Raw genomic sequence first — 20,202 nt, 5'->3', positions numbered from 1 at the left:
TAGCTCTCATAAAGGAACAAAGATGTCACATGAAAACAGAAAAGCCCTTCAATCAGGCCTAAGTTATGTCAGGAGATGGACTCACTCAATAAAGTTAGCCACAACTCGCAGTTTGAAAGAGCTGAGCAAGGCTTTTAAAAATGGGACGTTTCGGAGGACATTGATTCATAGGTTTGCCGTGATTCAGTAGCGACTTGACGGCACTTAACATACACAAGTTATGTTAGCATGTATTTGTGCAAACAATAGTAGCTTTTAATGCTCCTTCATTTGGGAGGGACTATGTGGGTAGCCAGTAACTTCGATATTGATATAATGCTTGTGTTCAGCCACTAGATGTCAATTTCAATAAACTTTCCTACTATGGAAATAACTGGTACTAATGCAACATCTAGTGGCAGAGCAGAGCAAAGAACCAAGATCAGCAGGGGCTGGCAAGTTTATTTTTTGCACTACCCCATCAAAAAACAAAACAAAACACCTGTCTGGAGCCAGAAAACATATTTGAGCCTTGTAATGAAAGTAACACAGCCTGTTAACGTTTGCTGTGAGGATAAATTGGAAGCAAGGAAAAACCATATAAGCTGTTTTAGGTCCCCATTGGGGAGAAGTGGAGGTTATAAATGAATTTTATAAACAAATGAGTGTAAATTGGAATCTTAATAAATCTAAATCCTTAGGTGCCTCCCCCTCTTCCCCACACTAATGTTATAAGAGAGGAGAAAAAGTTCTCTCCACTTTCTCCATCGCAGGCATTACTTTATAACCCTCCATTCCCCACCCATCTTATCTATCTGGCCCCCATGGTAACTTCCCATGCTGGGCCTCCTGGCAGTTTTAGAAGATGAAGGGTTTGGATTTATAACCTGCTTTTTGCTCCTGTAAGGAGACTCAAGGTGGCTTACAAATCCCTTTCCTCTCCCCACAACAGACACCTTGTGAGGTAGGTGGGGCTGAGAGAGTTCTGAGAGAACTGTCGACTAGCCCAAGGTCACCTAGCAGGTTTCATGTGTAGGAGCAGGGAAATAAAACCGGTTCACCAAATCAGAATCCACGATCCATGTGGAAGAGTGGAGAATCAAACTCAGTTCTGCAGAATAGAATCCTCCACACTTAACCACTACATCACACTGGCAGAATTCATCTACTGTAAATCCACTGACCACCACAGGATTGCTTTGCATAGGAACCATTGAGGACTGCCTGGTCGGGGTCTGCCAAACAAGACAATGGCTTTGGGTCAATGACAATGTTGAACACAAAACGAAGTCGTGCCGTGCTCCCCTGAGAAATTCTCCAAATGATTTGAATGAAGGGCCCCTTCCCTCTCTGCCTCCCCAACAGAGCAGGCAGACAACTCTGGGAAAGCCAAGGGGCCGTGTTTTGCCATGAGGCAACTGTCCTGGAACCCACCTGCCATCACCAAGCTGGGCCTGGGAAGCCCAGCAGGCAACAGGGCATGGCTGCAGGCGCCTGAGGGCTCCTGTTTCTCTTGATGGTTCTGTCCAGCCTTCTTTGTCACTGCCTGAAAAAAAACCCACCCCTTCAATCCCACCTCTGGCCCCAATGCGGGCTGCTCTGTTGGCCCGCCCCTCCTGTTTAGCCTTCCTTCTGCAGACAATCAGCTGCTGGCGCGCATTTCCTGCCATGGTCTGCTTGGCCTGCTGTTTATTTGGAAAGGAAGCCCCTGTAGAGTACCAAAAGTGCTCTATGTGGTCCCAGAGCCGCAGGTTGCAGACCCTCCAGTTGAGGAAGATCAGTTGCAAAACCATTTCTACAGTCATGCCTATGCATAGTAAGATGGGAAAAACCTGTCCTTTCCATGGGATCAGAATACACTTTACACACTTGCAATGGTCATGTATGTAGCATAGGGTGGTGGCTGAAGATCTCCTGGTATTACAACTGATCTCCAGGTGACTGTGGACGTTTCCCCACTTGCCACGACTCTCCCATGCTGCGCACTGCTCTCAGCGCGCGTCATTTCTGGCACGCGCCCGGGATTCCCCACGACCCCGTGCTCTGTGTGGGGTCATCAAAAGGCGCCGTTTGGAAGAGTGCCAGGAATGATGCGCGCTGAGGGGACGCGACAGCGGCAGCGTCGGGGCGGCTGCGTTGTCGCCGCACCTGTAGTGGGGAGTGCCGGGGGACCCCACGCTACTTGCCTACAGTAGCGCGCAGCTACTGGTAAGTGGGAAAACGCCCAGAGATCAGTTCATCTGGAGAAAATGGCTGCTTTGGAATGCAGTAGTCAGTGCTTTGGAATGTAGACTGCATGTCATTATATCTCACTGAAGTCTCTCCACTTCCCAAACGCTGCTGTCTGTAGGGTCCACTTACAAAATCTCCAGATATTTCCGAACCCAAAGCTGGCAAACTTAATGTACAAGGAGTTTCAATTAGAAAGGATGCATATCCGCCCACATGAGTTTCATATTAAAATTCACATAAAAGAGATAGATTAATAATCATACACAGGCCTTTTGATTGCATACACTCACACCACTGTTGTCTGCAGTGCAAGAGGAGGCCAAATAAGATCTACCAGAAACTCAACAAGCCTGTTTTTGCTGTCTTCTTGGAACATCAAAAACAATGGCGCTGCCAAGCACAACTAACCCTACCCCTAGCCCTGTCTGTATGCTAAGTGCCTTCAAATCTCTTCCAACTTATGGTGACTATATGAATTAATGACCTGCAAAATGTCTAATCGTTAATAGCCTTGCTCAGGCTATTAACTGAGAAGTGTAGTTTCCCTTACAAAATGAATCTATCTCATGCTGGGCCTTCCGCTTTTCCAATTGCCTTCAGCTTTCTCTAGCATGATTGGCTTTTTAAGGGGCTTTCCGCACTACAGAAGGGAGCTAAGGTCGACTCGGTTCCCTTCAGTGGGGGGCGATTCCAGGCTGTCCACACAGCAACTTACTTGGCCCCCTGGAACCGAGCTAAGTGGGCGGGATCATCTTGGTGCCTGAATCGCTCCTCGATCGTGATTGGAGCTTGTGTTACCATGGGAAACGGGAGCGTTCTTTCTTTTTTTACAGTTTTTACAGTTTACAGTTACATGCCCGCCACGACTCTCCCGTTCTGCGCATGCCACAAAAGCGGCTCCTGATTGATTGAACGGATGAGGTGTCGTTTCGATGCATCTGCACTTGGAAGCTTTGAAGCGGTATCAACCTTGTTCCAGCGGAAAGGTGCCGTTCATAACTGCGACAGGGATGTCGCAGTTCTGAGGGGGGGGGGGAACTGAGACAAAACAACATTGAGCTCAGTTGCAGTGCGGATACACTGAGGTGAACCTAGATAGAAACCAATACAACTCTGTCAGTGCGGAAAGCCCCTTAGTGAGGTTTTTTAGTGACTTTTGATAATGTGACCAAATTACAATAGACTCTGGCCATTTCTGCATGGGCAAAAAAAGCCAGTAAAAGGATGGTAAAAACAGCATTATGGGTGGAAACTTCGCACGGCTGTCACTGCAGAAACGATGTTGCAGCGATGCAGCAACGCTGCTGCGGGCCCACGATGGTGTATTAAAAAAAATCACTCAACTAGCGATAAAGATAATAGTGTAGTGTAAACCCAGAATGTGGTTTTCTTACAGAACCTTATCAATGACCCATCTGTTAGTGCTCTCAAATTATGACTTTCAGAAACGTTTTGAATTCTATGAGAAAGGATTTTTTTTTAATTTTTAAACTTCTAGGAGACATATTTAAAACACACAAGTGGGAAATAAGCATAGATTAAAGACAAAAGAACTGCCCTTTTTTAAATTAGGTGAGTCTTAACCAGACTTTAATAGACAGGGACAACAGATTCCAGTTCTGAAAAAAAAAAAACTGGTCACCATTCTGAAAAGTGCTATGCTCAGTGATGAATTATGACATGGAGCCCAAAAGAAAACATACATAGACCATAAACTACATTATCCCAACATACTGTCAAAACGGAGGAAGTGAATTTCTGAATAACTGATAGCTTAAAACAAATCATCAACAGATATCAATTATATTCAAAAAAGATTTCACACATAGAGGGAGTGCATCTTTGTTCTGGATGTAACTATGAAATATAGTACTTTCCAAAATTATCTGCAGGTCATTCATCATCTGGTTGAAGATTAAAAAATAATATTGCAGTCATAATCCAGTCTCAGTTTCTTTCAGCTGCTTCACCACTTTTATCCAGTATCAATGATAACCTCTTTGCTGAACCAGTCCATCTCAAGACATGTTGCTTTAAAGTCTCTGCTTCTCTTTTATCAATGCTCTGATCGATAGGTGGGAAAAGTTTCTGTTCGATGGATCTTCAGTGGACTGTCTTCTCGAAAAGAAAAAAAAACAGACCAAAAGGGGGAGGAAAAGAAATACATCAGTCAAATACTATGGAAGTAGTGTCAGATACCAAATCACCACACGACTATGTGAAGTGAAAAGTGTCCTTCCAAACCTGTACCCTCCACTTCTATATATTGTTTTTCTGACTTCTGCCATCATTCACCGCATGCTGTTTTAATACCCCAATTTTAATTTTAATGGGGCAGGTTATCTGCTGCATGATATCCAGTTAGGAATCTTGCAGTGAACTTCATGGAGCCGCCAGGTTTGTTCACACAGTGAGATCAAAAGGGGCCGTATTGTCCTAACTGAAATCCCGGCTCTAGTAATACCTGGATGACTTTATTTGAGTACAAAATGGAATACAAGCTCTCATTCAAAGCAATATAGCATTGATGAGTGGCATCTGTACCTGGATTTGAATTTTTTTAATGTACATCCATGTAATGAATTCTGTGTTGCCGCACTATATGAGATTCGATGCCACAGCGCAGTGTGAAAGGATCAGGCTGCTTGCTGTCTCAGCAGGGATGGATCATTTCGTAGAATCATAGAGTTGGAAGGGACCATACAGGTCATCTAGTCCAACCCCCTGATCAATACACAATCAATCTAAAGCATTCCTGGCAAGTGTTTGTCCAGCTGCTGCTTAAAGACTGCAAGAGAGAAGAATCTCACTTCCTCCCTAGGTTGCAGCTGATTCCACTGTTGCACAACTCTTACTACAAATTTTCCCTAATATCCAGTCTGAACGTTTCTGCCTATACTTTAAACCCATTATTGTGAGTCCTATCCTGTGCTGACAACAGGAACAGCTCCTTGCCCTCCTTAAAGTGACAGCCCTTCAAAGAAAGCAATCATGTCCCCTCTTGACCTCTTCTCCAGACTAAATATTCCCATGTCCCTAAGCCTTTCCTCATAGGGTGTGGCCTGCAGGCCTCTAATCAACGCTGCTCTCCCAGATACTTTCACAGCCTTTCAAATGCCCGCTCCAGGGAAGTGAAATATGCATACTTCTCAAGGAATTTCGTTAGAAACATGGCTTCCTGCCTTGGCTCAGCTCTAAGCATATCCCAATCCATCAATTTGCTACCTAACTTCTTATGTATAACTTCAGCCCACACATGTCAGCCTACCCCTCTCCACAGTTTCTTCCCCCTTTTATCAAGGCTGGGATGTACAAGCATTTTTAAAAGTCTCATCTTTCTTGTCTTTGGCTAATGAAAGACTGTATTTGACATCGGGTACCATACTTTTCATGGCCACTAGGTGTCCTTCAGACATCATGAGAGAAGCCATCCACATATTTTTAAGGAGAGCCCAGTCGTAGGCACAGCATACTCTCATTTGTAGAACTAGCAACTCTCATTTGTAGAACTAGCAGGGCAATTTTAAACAGAATTACACCTTTATAAGTCCATTAGTCATTTGTCTTAGAAAGTCATCTGTCTTATCTAGGATTGCACTATGAGTTTTCAAACTTTCTTTTCACACTGGATCCAGATGATACAGAGGTCACGTCAAATCTGATCATGGAGAAAGGTCAGCTTATAGTGGAGATGGTGATATAGCAGCTCTCTACTTGGGATCTTCCAGTTCTTACCATATTGCTATTAATTTTTAGTAGAGACGTTTTGTAGCCACTTGGTAAGGACTGAAGATATACCCCTATTCATGCATTCTTCTGGCACTGGTCAAACCAGAACCAGTTACTGTGGAGAACATGTACATGTGATGCTTATGGTCCAATCCAGGGGAGGGGGAGGGTTTGAATAAACTCCTGGATCTGGCATGGGCCAGTGCTGGTGGGTTTTTCCTATCTGTGGGACGTACCCTGGCAGAAGGCCAAAAATGCCAGCAGGGAGATGCCATGATGCTCAAGGACGCCAGTGCCATGCCAGCACTCCCACAGTGCAGCTTATCTCATCAGTGCATGGGGGGTGGGGGGGCATTCTTAAAGTCACCTCCCATGCAGACTTTCGAGCTGGGAATGCCATGGCTAGGGCTTTGGACTTGAACCATCTGAAAGGTGCAGGGGTGCAGCAAAACAGGAAAAAAGAAACTGGTGCCTGAAAGTCCTCTGGAGGTATCATCCCAGCCACAGTGGCGGAGCAACCCTCTGGATGCAGTGGCCTCGGGAATGGGCTGCACATAGATTAGAGACTGGATCCTCATAAACTTCACTTGATCTGAACTGTGTACTAAGACAGACAAAATCAATACAGTTGTAATACTATTGCCTACTGTGGTCTCCCAAATGGAGAGTTTCCACAACAATTATTATCCATTATTTATACCAGTTAAAAGTCATTTTACAGCATATAAGTGAAGGGGTAAATGCAGAAAGGGCCTTAATTTCAACTATTATGTTTTTTATTCCACCCTTTCTCCAAGAAACTCATGGTTCTTCCCTTCTTCAGGGTAGGTGCAGGGAAGGGAAGGGTGCATAATATAGGCCAGTCTTATCAGATCTCAGAAACTAAGCAGAGTCAGTAGTTGGATGAGAAGCCACGAAGGAAACCTCTGCAGAGGAAGGCAACTGCATACCATCTCTGCTTCTCACTTGCTTTGGAAGCCCTTTTCTGGGGTTGCCATAAATTAGTTGTAACTTGACAGCACTTAAGTATGTAAGAAAGGTACAATATTTCTGGGTTCACAAATACAGGTTACCAGAATGAAGAAAGGTTTGAAACAACTTTCATACGAAGATCAACTAAAATATATTGTACAGCTTTCTTTAAGTCCTGTTCTAGTCCTGTCTTTAAGTCCTGTCCCTATGCGGCCTCTCCGTTCGGCGGAGGCCAATCTGTTGGTGGTCCCTGGCCCCTCGATGATGCGGCTGGCCTCCACGCGGGCCAGGGCTTTACAGCTCTGGCCCCGGCCTGGTGGAACACTCTTCCTCCAACTGTCCGGGTCCTGCGGGATCTTGGTGAGTTCCGCAGGGCCTGTAAGACGGAGTTGTTCCGCGGGCCTTTGGAGGGACCAGCCGCTGATGGCGCCCCCCCCCCCCCCCGCTCAAACAAATGGGACCCACAGTCCCTCCCTCCTAGGGAGGATTTTTTAAAGTGGGGTTGCGGACGCCTCTTGTTATTATCGCTGCTTTAAATTGTTTTAACTAGTGTTTTAATTGTATTTTATGTTGTACACCGCCCAGAGCCCCTCGGGGGATGGGGATGGGGCGGTATAAAAATCTAACTAATAATAATAATAAATAATAGAACAGACTTATGCCGCCTTGACCAGAAAAAGCTACGGTTTAAATGTAATGTGATTGATAAATATAAATATCCTTAAGGCAAGTCATTAAATTATTAATTAACTAACTAACTAACTAACTAACTAACTAACTAACTAACTAACTAACTAACTAACTAACTAACTATTAATTTAAGAAATAGGTAGAATGGGAACCCTGTTATTCCCATAATCTCCAATGAATCACATTATATTTTTATTTCTTTTTAGACATTTATCTTCTATTTACAAAATTATTAATTTCTTAACATTCCCTTAATTATAAGACTAGCTAGGCTAAGAGAAAATGTGACTTGGCCACAGTCCCCCCCCCCCCCAGCCATGGCAGAGTGGGAATCCAGGCATCTCAAACCCTAATCCAACAATCTAGCCACTACATTGAATGAATGAAAGGGGTTTATAAGTGTCATCGAGAAAAGAGAACAGTGTGGCAGGCAATGTGTTGTGAATGAGGAGGAAGCTGCTTTTTCAGTAAGGAAATTTTCTGTCAGTGGACACCTGATAGATTTCGCACTACTGATGATACAAGAGCCCAAACAATACTTGGAATTATTTATACCATTGTTACAGCATCAGCCTCCTACCTTGAAGGCCAAACAGTTGCCCAGTGCTATGTTGCCGTGTGATGTGCTGCCAGTAGGCACTGCGAGGCAAGGGGACCATAGTGCCAAGAGAGACGGCTCGCTCGCTCATTTTCATCTGTAGCTGAAACAAAGCAAAAGAGATATTGAAATGGACACAGAGAGACTAAATGCTGTACCAAAACTATGTTCAGGCTTCTTAATCTTTTCTGGCTTGTGTTGAGAACCAGTGTGGTGTTGTGATTAACAGCAGCAGACTCTAATGTGGAGAAACAGATTTAATTCCCCATTTCTCCAAATGAGTGGCGGACTCTAATCTGGTGAACTGGATTTGTTTGTTCCTACACATGAAGCCTGCTGGGCAACCTTGGGCTAGTCACAGTTCTTGCAAAACTCTCTCAGCCCCACCAAGTCACAAGGCATCCCTTACGGGGAGAGAAAGGGAAAGAAGTTTGATAGCTGCTTTGAGACTCCTTACAGGAGAGAAAGGTAAGGTATAAATCGAAATCCTTCTTCATTTCCAAAAGGAAGCACCTTTCAAATTATTTAATTTTATTAGGGGCTCACAAATGAAAGTTGAGACAGTTGCAAATATGAGACTGTTCTTGTTTTGACAACGAAGGCTTCCTCTTTCATGTCTTCTCTCTGGATTTTTCCTACTAGAATTGGCGTAGCGCCAAAGGGGCAGGGGGGTGCACAAAGGGGTGTTCTGGGGTGGGGTGGGGCAGGGGCGAGTGGGGGCATGGCAGGGGCACAGTGCGCACGCGTGCCCCGGGCACAGTTCCCCTCGCTCCGGCCCAGCCTACCAGAATCATAGAATAGCCCATGAAGTATTCCAAACACATGCTACTCCAAAGCTATGTGGCCATTTCAGCTTCTGAAAAGAGCATGGGTGGGAAGGCAGGAACCCCTCCTCTCCCACAAGGCACACAAGGACTCCTTCTGATCCTTAAAATGACATTTCCTGAAACTGCTGCATGACTGTGAGAAAAGCAAGCTGAGTCAGGAAAACCCAGACCCAACTCACCCAAAAACATAATGTGCAGTTTGATTCTTAGTGCTCAACTCTGTACAACTCCAAACAATGTTTTCTTTACTATCTTCTTTCTCTAGTCTCTTTGCTGCTAGAATCGCTTTGAAAAACTGGCCTTCCTTTGCAAAAAAAAAAAATCCCTCTTATTAGTAAAAGGACATTACATCATTGATTGTGACCAAGGTCATAAACTTTTGTTCAAGTAACTTTCAAATTTGAATCGTGCGTACTGGTTCTTTCTGACAAGGGAAGAAAAAGGGAATTATAACCTTGCATAAAAATGTTTAAAAAGAAAAGTAGGAACAGGTACTATTTGCTAGAAAGCAGACTTTCTAAAAGGCTTGTAACCACAGACTTCAGTAATATTAGACAGTCTGGGACTCACGCGCCTATGATTTTGGTGTTGTGTGTAGATACGTTTTCACTGAAGTATTTTATATACATTTTATACATTTTAAAGCCTATGTAATACTGATATGCTTTAATGTTTAGATATTCAGTGCTTTAGGGATTCTAGTTGGGTGGAAAGGTGAAATAGATAAAAGGGAGGGAGGTAAGCAGCGGTGGGATCCAAAAATTTTAGTAACAGGTTCCCATGGTGGTGGGATTCAAACTGTGGTGTAGTGCCAATGGGGCTGGGTGGGGCACGGCGGGGGCGTGGCCGGGCATTACGGGGGCGGGGCACTCCTGGGCGGGTCTGTGGCAAGGATGCAGCCGCTGCGCCGGTCCTTGGGCAGGAAACAAATGCACGCAGGCGCAGGCTGCCACGCACGCCAGTGTACCTCCTGCTAGACTGCTTCAAGTTCTGTTCACTACTGCTGAGAAGAGGGGCGTAACTAAGGCAAAAATCACGTGGCAAAATCACCAATTAGTAACCCCCTCTCAGCACACATGAATAATTAGTAACCTACTCTCGAGAACCTGTGAGAACCTGCTGGATCCCACCTCTGGAGGTAAGTAAGTAGATATTATTATTTTGTTTAATATCACAGCTGCCAGTTCTTTAGGTGGTTGTTGTTGGCAGCAGTGGCGTAGGAGGTTAAAAGCTCGTGTATCTAATCTGGAGGAACCGGGTTTGATTCCCAGCTCTGCCACCTGAGCTGTAGAGGCTTATCTGGGGAATTCAGATTAGCCTGTACACTCCCACACACGCCAGCTGGGTGACCTTGGGCTAGTCACAGCTTCTCAGAGCTCTCTCAGCCCCACCTACCTCACAGGGTGTTTGTTGTGAGGCGGGAAGGGCAAGGAGATTGTAAACCCCTTTGAGCCTCCTGCAGGAGAGAAAAGGGGGATATAAATCCAAACTCTTCTTCTTCTTCATTACAACTCGAGCCTCAGCCAGAGGCCTAGGACGTTGTAATGTATCTGTGTAGTATTTGTGCAGATCCCAGCAGAGTTGCCTTCTGAATCTAACTGATGTTGATTTTGTCAATTTGAAGATGTTTTAAGTGCCACCCTAGCATTCTCGGAGTGGCACCCAGGGTGCCGATTACCCCTGGGATGACCTCAGCTGGTTTGTGTCATAGTTGCTGAATCTTGATTTTCAAATTGTGGTATATAGTGACCTTCTTATGTTCTTTTTCAACAACCCTGCTATCACCAGGTACAGTTATGTCAATGATGGTCATTTTCTTGTCCTTGATATAGCACTACCTGGTGATAGTAGGGTCACTATTGTTGTTGTTGTTGTGGTTAGATTTAATATCTCTTCCTTCTAGAGCAGGCTCTAGAGAAGCTAACAACATAGATAAAATACAATTATATAGCTTCTTCAGGGCCCTGGTCTCATTCAACAGACCATTCCACTAGGCTAGAGCCAGGACTAAAAAAGCCCAGGCCTCAACCAAAGACAGCCAGACAATTCTTGGGCCAGGAGCCTCCAGCAGGTTATTAACAGAACAAAGAGCTCTCTGGGGGAACATATCAGGAGATACAATCCCACAAATAATGCCGGTCCCAGAGAGGCTTTTATTGTTAAATCTAGGAGCTTGAAACAGATCCAGTATTCCATCTGGAGCCAATGCTGCTCATAGAGCACCAGTTGCTAATGTGCCCCCCTTCGTGTCAAGAAAGAAAGAAAGAAAGAAAGAAAGAAAGAAAGAAAGAAAGAAAGAAAGAAAGAAAGAAAGAAAGAAAGAAAGAAAGAAAGAAAGAAAGAAAGAAAGAAAGAAAGAAAGAAAGAAAGAAAGAAAGAAAGAAAGAAAGAAAGAAAGAAAGAAAGAAAGAAAGAAAGAAAGAAAGAAAGAAAGAAAGAAAGAAAGAAAGAAAGTCATCCCATAAGCTCCTATTCTACAAAGTTCACCTTTTCCATGTAAGATCTAAAACTTGGGGAAAAATATTGAATTGCCTAACTCTCTTTCAACACCCACAACTAAGTCACTAATGCTGAATCACTGCACACAATACATATTTCCACCCACACCATGTTAAATAAATATGGTTCTTACAGTTATACTTCAAAAGAACTTGCAATATTATCCAACATTCCAGTGTCATGGAAACAAACAACTAGGAAGCTATTTTAAGCGTTGCATCACTCTGTACAATTATTATTTTTCTACATTTCTCAAAGACATGCCTCAAGAATCCCTTCTGGTTTTGATTTAACAGTACCCCACCTGAATAAGAGGGATGAGAAGGAAACTTCTAAATTTGAACACAACATTGTGTTTGGAATTCAGATGCCTCCAGTGGGAGAGAAAGGCAGAGAAAACCACTGAATCAAAACAAACAACTTGGAAGATGTTATCTGTGAATTCTGAGCAGTTCTTCTTAAAACAAAAGATAAAGATGTCTCTGTGGGAAAGTAATGTTCTCCCTCAAACCTCATTTTGTAAACTACCACAATCCCAGAGGAGTCAGGGCTATGAGGCTCCACATGGAGCTGAGAGACAGCAGGAATTTTTCAGGTGTGGATCTAACAGACCCGAAATTTTTTGAACCACCCAAAAAAATCCAATATTGCAAATCAACTTTTTTGGAAAAAAATTGAACTCGAAAAACATTGATTAGAAAATGGGACCCGCCGCCATTTGGAAGGTCATGCAAGCAGTGCAGATGTGGGAAGATAGGTATATGGACATTTTGACATATAATTCCATAGTGCAAGAATTTTTATCATGTATAGTATTCAGCTGTAATTCAAGATATAACTACAGAAAAGGTGTGTAATGCACGTCGGATGAGCTGAGCTGCAGACAAAAAGAGTCTTGTCGCTTCAATGGAGATTGAATACATTGAAACGGGCAGCTGAAGTTTTCCATGGCAGGAGGTAAATAACATCACCCATTAAATAACAACCCTTTAAGCAGTCTCCATTAAGAGGATGGACACTTTTTTCCTCCAGGCCATAGGGGAAACCCTACTGATGAGTCATATGAGATCTCCGAAGCTTTTTCCTCTGCCCACTGAACAAGAGCTATATAATTTCATGCTTGCCAATTGTCAGGTGGGGCTGGAGATCTTATGAAATTAAAACTGATCTCCAGACTACGGAGATCAGTGCCTCTGGAGAAAATGGCTGCTTTGGAGGGCAGGCTCTATAACACAATACCCTTCTGAGGTCCCTTCCAAAACTCCTTCTTCCCCAGTTTCCACCTCCAAAATCTCTAGGAATTTCCCAACCCAGACTTAGCAACCCTATGAAGTTTAGGTCAGCTAAGTTTGGGCTATAGCAACATTCACACACTGATGGGTTGTTGGTTTTTTTTTTAAAATCAATGCATAATTCAGTAATTAAGAACATAAAAACTAGCCTGCTGGATCAGACCAGAGTCCATCTAGTCCAGCACTCTGCTACTCGCAGTGGCCCACCAGGTGCCTTTGGGAGCTCACAGGCAGGATGTGAAAGCAATGGCCTTCTGCTGCTGCTGCTGCTCCTGAGCACCTGGTCTGCTAAGGCATTTGCAATCTGAGATCAAGGAGGATCAAGATTGGTAGCCAGAGATCGACTTCTCCTCCATAAATCTGTCCAAGCCCTTTTTAAAGCTATCCAGGTTAGTGGCCATCACCACCTCCTGTGGCAGCATATTCCAAACACCAATCACACACTGTGTGAAGAAATGTTTCCATTTATTAGTCCTAATTCTTCCCCCCAGCATTTTCAATGAATGCCCCCTGGTTCTAGTATTGTGAGAATTAAGAACATAAGAACTAGCTACATTTTTTAAAAAATGGGCATCAATGCAGACCGGTCAGATAGCCCTCGCTGTAAAGATGGAGAAACTGAGAATTAACAAGGACAAAGAAGAAGACAGTTACAAGCTCCAAAGTGTTTACAGTCTAGAAGCTCAAAGTATATAAAATCAGAATCTGAACTCCAGCTTAGGAAAGTGGGGTATTGATTTCATGTCATTAACGCTGAATACTGGATGAAGACAGGCAGAATTTGTAAGCATACCATTGAGTTTTTCACACTCTGCAATAAGCGGTCGTGTTGCTCTGCTATGGTCAGAGCCGCGGAGTGAACCTTCTGATAGATTGCCTCTCCATCTCTTGTCTGAAAGATGAATAGTCCTTCCCCTGTGTCACACATCCTGTCAGAAAGAGAACACAGCAAGGTGTCTTGTGAGAGCAGGTGGATTTATAAGTGTACATTGTGGTGCCGCTCATGCAGAAAATAGATGCAACGAATAAGGAGATGACACCAGGCGATTCGCATAGATTAAATCAGCATCAGACTTACATGCACCATTAGAGCAGATGCATATTCACAAATGAGTAATCCAATACAGACAACCCTTTGGCTACTTCCACAATATCTCCAATGCTTTGGCCCTTTAGATGCAACTCTTACATCCACTGAAAAAGAAAAGGCACTAAAAGGAGGCTGGCTCTGTTTTCACTATGTTTTTTTTTCTTTGGGTTAAGGATGAGCGAGTGATATTCACATTCTTGTGCTAAGAATGTTAATTCTTGGGGCAGTAGTCTATAAAAACAGTCTCAATCTTGCCCAGTTTCCCTCATGACTACTGCCCCTGTAAAATATGGCTTGTATCCACGAAAATATCAGCATAGCCTTTTTGGTATAGCGATGAAGAGCGGTGAACTCTCACCTGAAGAACCAGGCTTGAAACCCCACTCCTCTACCTGAGCAGCAGACTTTTTTCTGGTGAACTGGATTTGTTTCCTTGCACCTACACAAGAAGCCAGCTGGGTGATCTTGGGCTAATCAATGTTCTCTTTGAACTCTCTCAGCCCCACCTACCTCACAAGGTGGCTGTTATGGAGATAGGAAGGGAAGGAGTTTGGAAGCAATGTTGAGATGCCTTACAGGAAAGGAAGGCAGGATATAAATTCAAATTATTATTCTTTTGGTGACCAAAGGAGACCCAACATGGAGCAGTGGTTAAGAATGGTGGACTCTGTTCAGGAGGACCAGCCGGAGGCGTATCTAGAGAAAATGGAGGCCAGGGCTCTTCCGCTCTGGAGGGAGGAGTGAGATATTAAATCGGAGTTTTCCACACACACACATACACGGGCTCCATTTTCCCTAGATATAGCAGGGCGGGGAAGAGATCAAGCCTTCTGCCAATCTCACAGAGGAGTGCAAGGTTGGCGACAGCAATCAGGTCTACTGCCCGAAAGCCGGCGAGGCACCCAGGTCTACTGCCCAAAGCCGGCGAGCGCAGCCCGAGCACAGAGTGAGTCACCAGGTGCAAGGACCCGGACGGTGCTTAGCACCCACCCCCCCATGATTAGATGGCATGCATCCAGGGACATGTGACACCACATGTCCCCATGAGTGGTACGCCCTTGGAACCAGCTTGATTCCCCACTCCTCCACATGAGCAGCGGACTCTTATCAGATGAACTAGATTTGTTTCCCTTCTCATAAACATGAAGGCATAATTAGAGTTCTCTCAAAACTCTCTCAGCCCCACCTGCTTCACAAGGTGTCTGTTGTGGGGAGACGAAAAGAGGGAGTTTGTAAGCCAATTTGAAAATTATTACAGGAGAGAAAGGTGGGGCATACATCTAAACTATTTTTTTTCACCGTAGATGGTCCAATATAGAATCCATGCCTTGACGGGGCCAGCAGCCAAGGTTAGTATCAGGGGACAATTGCTCAAGCCTATAGACCAGCTTAAGGCTGACCACTGGGATTACCAAAGTCAAAATGGCGGCTGGAGATCCTGATATTGGAACCAGTGGTGGGATCCAAAAATTTTAATAACAGGTTCCAATGGTGGTGGGATTCAAACAGTGGTGCCGCCGGACACCTGCACCTCCAGTTCCTATTGGGCAGGGAGGTTGCTTTAGTAACCCCTTCTTGGCACTCAGAAAAAATTAGTAACCACTTCTAGAGAAGTGGTGAGAACTGGTTGGATCCCACCTCTGATTGGAACTGATATCCAGGCAACAAAGATCAGTTCACCTGGAGAACGTAGCCACTTTAGAAGGTAGAATATAGGGCTGATTCCGCATGGGCCAAAAACAGCGGTGTGAAAATGTTGTGAAAACAGTATAAACCCTTTTACCCCATTTTAAACCCTTTTACACCATTTTCACACTGCTGTTTTTGGCCCATGCAGAATCACCCTAGGTCATAATGCCCCACTGAAGCCCCTCCCCTCTCCAAACCTGCCCTCCTCGGGCTGTACCCCCAAATCCCTAGGGATTTCCTAGTCCAGACATGGCAACCCTACTTCCTGCCAGCCAAACATCCTAGACCCCCTTTTAATTCCACTAGGAACAAACTTATGCTGTGCCAATTCAGGCAGTACCACCTTTTTGTTCATTTGTTTTTAAGGCAGGAATTGATTGTGCAGTTCAGAACTGGCCAAAACCAGCCCACAACCCAAAGCTATGATTCAAGAATCTGAACAGTGGTGGGAAATCCTTTCAGTTATATGTTTCAGTTATTGCATATAGAACAGCATATCTAGCTTCACCTTCCCGCCCCCTGAAAGTGTCCTCATGCACAGAGATACAAATTCCCAGGTCTCAAAAGACTGAAGAACACTGCGGTGAAGCACCTACTCACCTTCCAGCTTCAAATGTAAACCAAGTTGAGTCCCGTCCATATCGTCGGAGGGCACTCAAAGGCCAAGAGACGAGCTTTACTCTGGGATTCTGGATGTCCCAAAGACAGATATTCTCAAACGTTATCTGCAAGGTACATTCCCCATGCACATCTAAATTAGGGGATGGCATCAAATACACATTGAATCTCTCTGGGAGAAAAACAAAAGATTTAGACTAAAATCCTTGCAGAATTAAAACATTTCAGACATTGAACAAATTATCTCAGAATTATCAGTCACCATTTGCTAAAGTCACAGGCAGTTTTTTAAATCACAAATTCTTCAAACAAGTCTACGAGGATAGGTAACCATTCTGCACATTGTACAGAGGGAAGCAGGTGGACGAAGGTAATAGGAATCTGGACTATATTACAATAGACTTGTTTTTGAAAGGCCTCTATTTGAATATATAGATGTAATATTGTCGCCAATGTCCACGTGAAGCCTAGAGACCTCCTGGAATTATAATATGGCTCCAGACAACAGAGATCAATTCCTCTAGAGAAAACAGTGGATTTGAAGGGTGGACTTCCTGGCATTAGACTCTGTGAGGTTCCTCCCCTTCCAAAACCTAGTTCTTCCCATAGTCCACCCGCATATCACTGGAATTTCCCAAGCCAGAGACAGCAACCATAGAATGCTAAGAGAGAAAACTAGAACACCATAGATAGAACTGCAGCACAGCCTTCCTCCTAATATCCTAGTAACCTAGTTTATTATCTTCAGGGAGTTTTATATCAAAAGAAATACATCATCCATTTACTGAGGACAGACCCTATTTTTGGTATCGCCCATGATATAAATCACTTATCTTTACATCCTTATTTTGACCATATTTTTGCCTATTGAGTATGCCATGTTAAAAAAAATTACCACAAACTGCTAGACACATAATTCCTTAGGACTCAGCTCCCTCTCCAAGGTCTCTAGAAGCTCAGCCTTGGAGTGGAGAGTCAGAGTGGATGCAACTGATCTCCAGTGTACAGGTATGTAAATCTATACACAAGGCCATTAAAACTTTATGCGGGTGAAGTATATTTTGAAGAGCTGGTAAATCTATTTCGGGGACAGTTGTATTGTTCCTGGTATCTCTTTTCCCAGGAGAAACATCTTTTCTGGCTTTTGGTTGGATGCATATCTTACAGCCCAACCCAAAGTGGAGGGGTAGAGCCAGCCGGAGACAGCACCACTGCTCTGCCTCCAAAGAGGGAATCGGTGGTCCAAGTGCCAGGGAAGAAGGGGGAAACTTCTACTCCCCTGGGAAAGTCCATTGCCAGGAGTGACTGACACCACGCTTTTCAGGGGGTATTCCCGACCTAATGTTGGTTCCCCCCATGATGTCAGTGTGGGCAATTGCAGCAGAGGCCCACTGCAGTAGGTGCCAGCTTCCCATGATTCCCAACTGCAGTTGACTTCATGAAAAAGCAGGACATTCTCTATGGATGACCCTTAAGATATGGGATTAGTTCTTCAAGGAAGCGTACCAGGAGAGTGATTATGGGAAAAAAACCCCACTGAAGAATCTCTTATTTTAAATCACTTTTTGTGGCTAAGTTGCTATAGGGAGTATTCACAGTCTAGAAATGACGGGGCAGCCTTGGCAGTATACCTTTGCCTCTTAAAGGCACGGTTGATTTATTGCTTTTCAAACAAAACACTGGTTTTAATTTTGTAATCCTCCTTGGACAAATCAAGGGGTAACAATCAAACAAATGAATAGAGACAGCAATATAAGTGTAGCCCAGGCTGTGCAAAGATCGAGCAGCCCCAACCACGATCAGAGGAAGGAATTTCACATGCTGAACTAGCTCACAGTCCAAGAGTATTTCTGGTTTCTATGAGCCCACAGTAAAGGCACTCTAAACGTTTCTATTTGTAGGTGAGCAATAAAACTGTATTCACGTACCACTTTGTTCTCTCTCGACTCCGGAAGCTAAAAGGTCAGGTTCTCCAAGGCTAATATCATTCATCTGAGTCCCGAGGCACTCCATCTGCAAGACCTTGCACCATTCATCTGCTTCAAGTTCTGCATAAACAGGCCAAAAGAACAGAGAGGGAGAGAACAGGTTTCTAATATTTACAGTCATTGCAAAGGAGGTTCATTTTGTTTCTTTTCCCAAGCAGGCCCTGTTGCTAAACCGACCTGATTCACATGCGAATGTTCTGGATGTGTCATCGTTAAAATATATCCCTACAGCATGCTTCCTGGTGCTTTTTGGCAACCGAGATATATTCTTCACGTGATTAAGTTCCGTAACCTGTTGATTAAAAAAGGGAAAACAGTAAGATCCGTATGCGAAGAGCGTCGTACAAGACAAGCCTGTTTAACCTACCGAAATCAACACAACAAGCCATAAAACAGCAGACGGATGTATGACAGGTCCCCAAAGACCAAATAAAGCTGAACCATCCAGAGTGAGTCCAGGGGTCTGCAACCTGTGGCTCTCCAGGTGTTCATGGACTACAATTCCCATCAGCCCCTGCCAGCATGGCCAATTGCTGATGGGAATCTGATCCAGGTTGCAGACCTCTGATCCAGACAAAACACTGGGAGCGTCATAACCAGCACTGATTTGAATCAAGAGTGGCACGAGGGCTGCCAACCCCTCCCTGTCCACAAGACAACCTCCTTGGCAAGCAGAAATGCTATCTACTGGTAATCGACTGGAACCGGCAAACCAATTGGCCATGCTGGCAGGAACTGATGGGATTTGTAGTCCATGAACATCTGGCGAGCTGCAGGTTGAAGAACCCTGATCCAGGCAAAATCAGCACTGATTTGAATCAGATCATCATAATCAGCACTGATTTGAATCAAGACTGGCACGAGGGCTGCCAACTCCTCCCTGGGAAATTCCTGGAGAGTAGGGGGCAGTTCCCGGGGACAGGAAAGAAACTGGGGGCGGGGGGCGGGATGTAAGCATGAAATACACCCTCCAAGGGAACTGATATCTGTAAAATGGAGATCACTTTCAATTCTGGGAGAATGCCAGATTGGTAACCCTACACAGCACTAGGAAAGCCTTCCCCTTCTCTGCATCACTTTCCCAATCTAAAATGGGACCGCGGAGCTGCTGTTTTCTCAGTCGGGGTAAACATATTCGGTACCCATAGTCAGATTTTCCCTAATGAGGCAAAAAGCAGTTCCCTTGTGCCATTTTAATCTAGGAAAACAGCATGCAGAGATTTTATTTATTTATGAGATTTATTCCCTGCCTCATACTAGTGTTTCTAGGTGGCTTTCAAAGATGAAAAAAAAACGCAATAAAAATATCATAAAACATCATGAATGAAATATAACAATTAAAACAGCAATAAAAATCAAATTAAAATAACCCCAACTGCTACTCCCACCCACCCACCACTCCAGATCAGCAGCTGTAGAGGGGGTTTCCAGAGAGGCTAACCCCGTGGTGGCGAACCTTTGGCACTCCAGATGTTATAGACTACAATTTCCATTAGCCCCTGCCAGTATGGCCAGTATGGAGTGCCAAAGGTTCGCTACCACTGGGCTAACCAAATGCCTAGGTGAAGAGGAAGGTCTTCTCCATGCACCAAAACCCATAAAGGGTTTCCACCCAAACCCATAAAGAGGGACGCCCCCACACCTCAGCGGTGGGGAGGTACCACCAGGAGTGCCTCTCCCTGTAATCTCAGTGCCTCCCTCATTCTTTAAGCACCAAGAGCTTTGGACCAATGTCTTATCTGGATAGGCCCTTTCTTTGCTTCCTGCCTTGTCCTACAAAACCAGAAATATTATCTAGCCAGATACTGGCGTCAACAGACAATTCCCTCGATAATAGAGTGGAGACACAAAATTATGGATTTAGTTAAGAAAGCAAGATTATCAGGATACGAAAAATTGGAGAATAATGGAAAATGTAAGACATTATGGTTATTATGGATTAAATATCTTGAAGAGAAGTCAAAACAAAAATATGTGATCTTGAACATAATTTAAGAAG

General features: G+C 44.2%; 1 protein-coding gene across 1 annotated transcript in view; it reads right to left on the bottom strand.

Annotated features, from left to right (window-relative positions):
* Nucleotides 1-3,668: 3,668 nt before the first annotated feature.
* DOK5 (docking protein 5) overlaps nt 3,669-20,202 on the bottom strand; it is a 75,320-nt gene continuing 58,786 nt past the window's right edge. The window contains exons 3-8 of the mRNA XM_048498926.1: nt 18,381-18,495; nt 18,144-18,263; nt 16,198-16,387; nt 13,612-13,747; nt 8,183-8,303; nt 3,669-4,326 (exon numbers count right to left, since the gene is read on the bottom strand). Of these exons, the coding sequence (XP_048354883.1) occupies nt 4,268-4,326; nt 8,183-8,303; nt 13,612-13,747; nt 16,198-16,387; nt 18,144-18,263; nt 18,381-18,495 (741 nt within the window). The 3' untranslated portion in view covers nt 3,669-4,267. The remainder of the gene's footprint in view (nt 4,327-8,182; nt 8,304-13,611; nt 13,748-16,197; nt 16,388-18,143; nt 18,264-18,380; nt 18,496-20,202) is intronic.

Source organism: Sphaerodactylus townsendi, linkage group LG05 (genome assembly GCF_021028975.2).
Source record: "Sphaerodactylus townsendi isolate TG3544 linkage group LG05, MPM_Stown_v2.3, whole genome shotgun sequence".
In the NCBI taxonomy this organism is placed as follows: Eukaryota; Metazoa; Chordata; class Lepidosauria; order Squamata; family Sphaerodactylidae; genus Sphaerodactylus; species Sphaerodactylus townsendi.
Note: the sequence above shows the minus strand (reverse complement) of the source record. Positions and strands in the feature narration are given on the sequence as shown.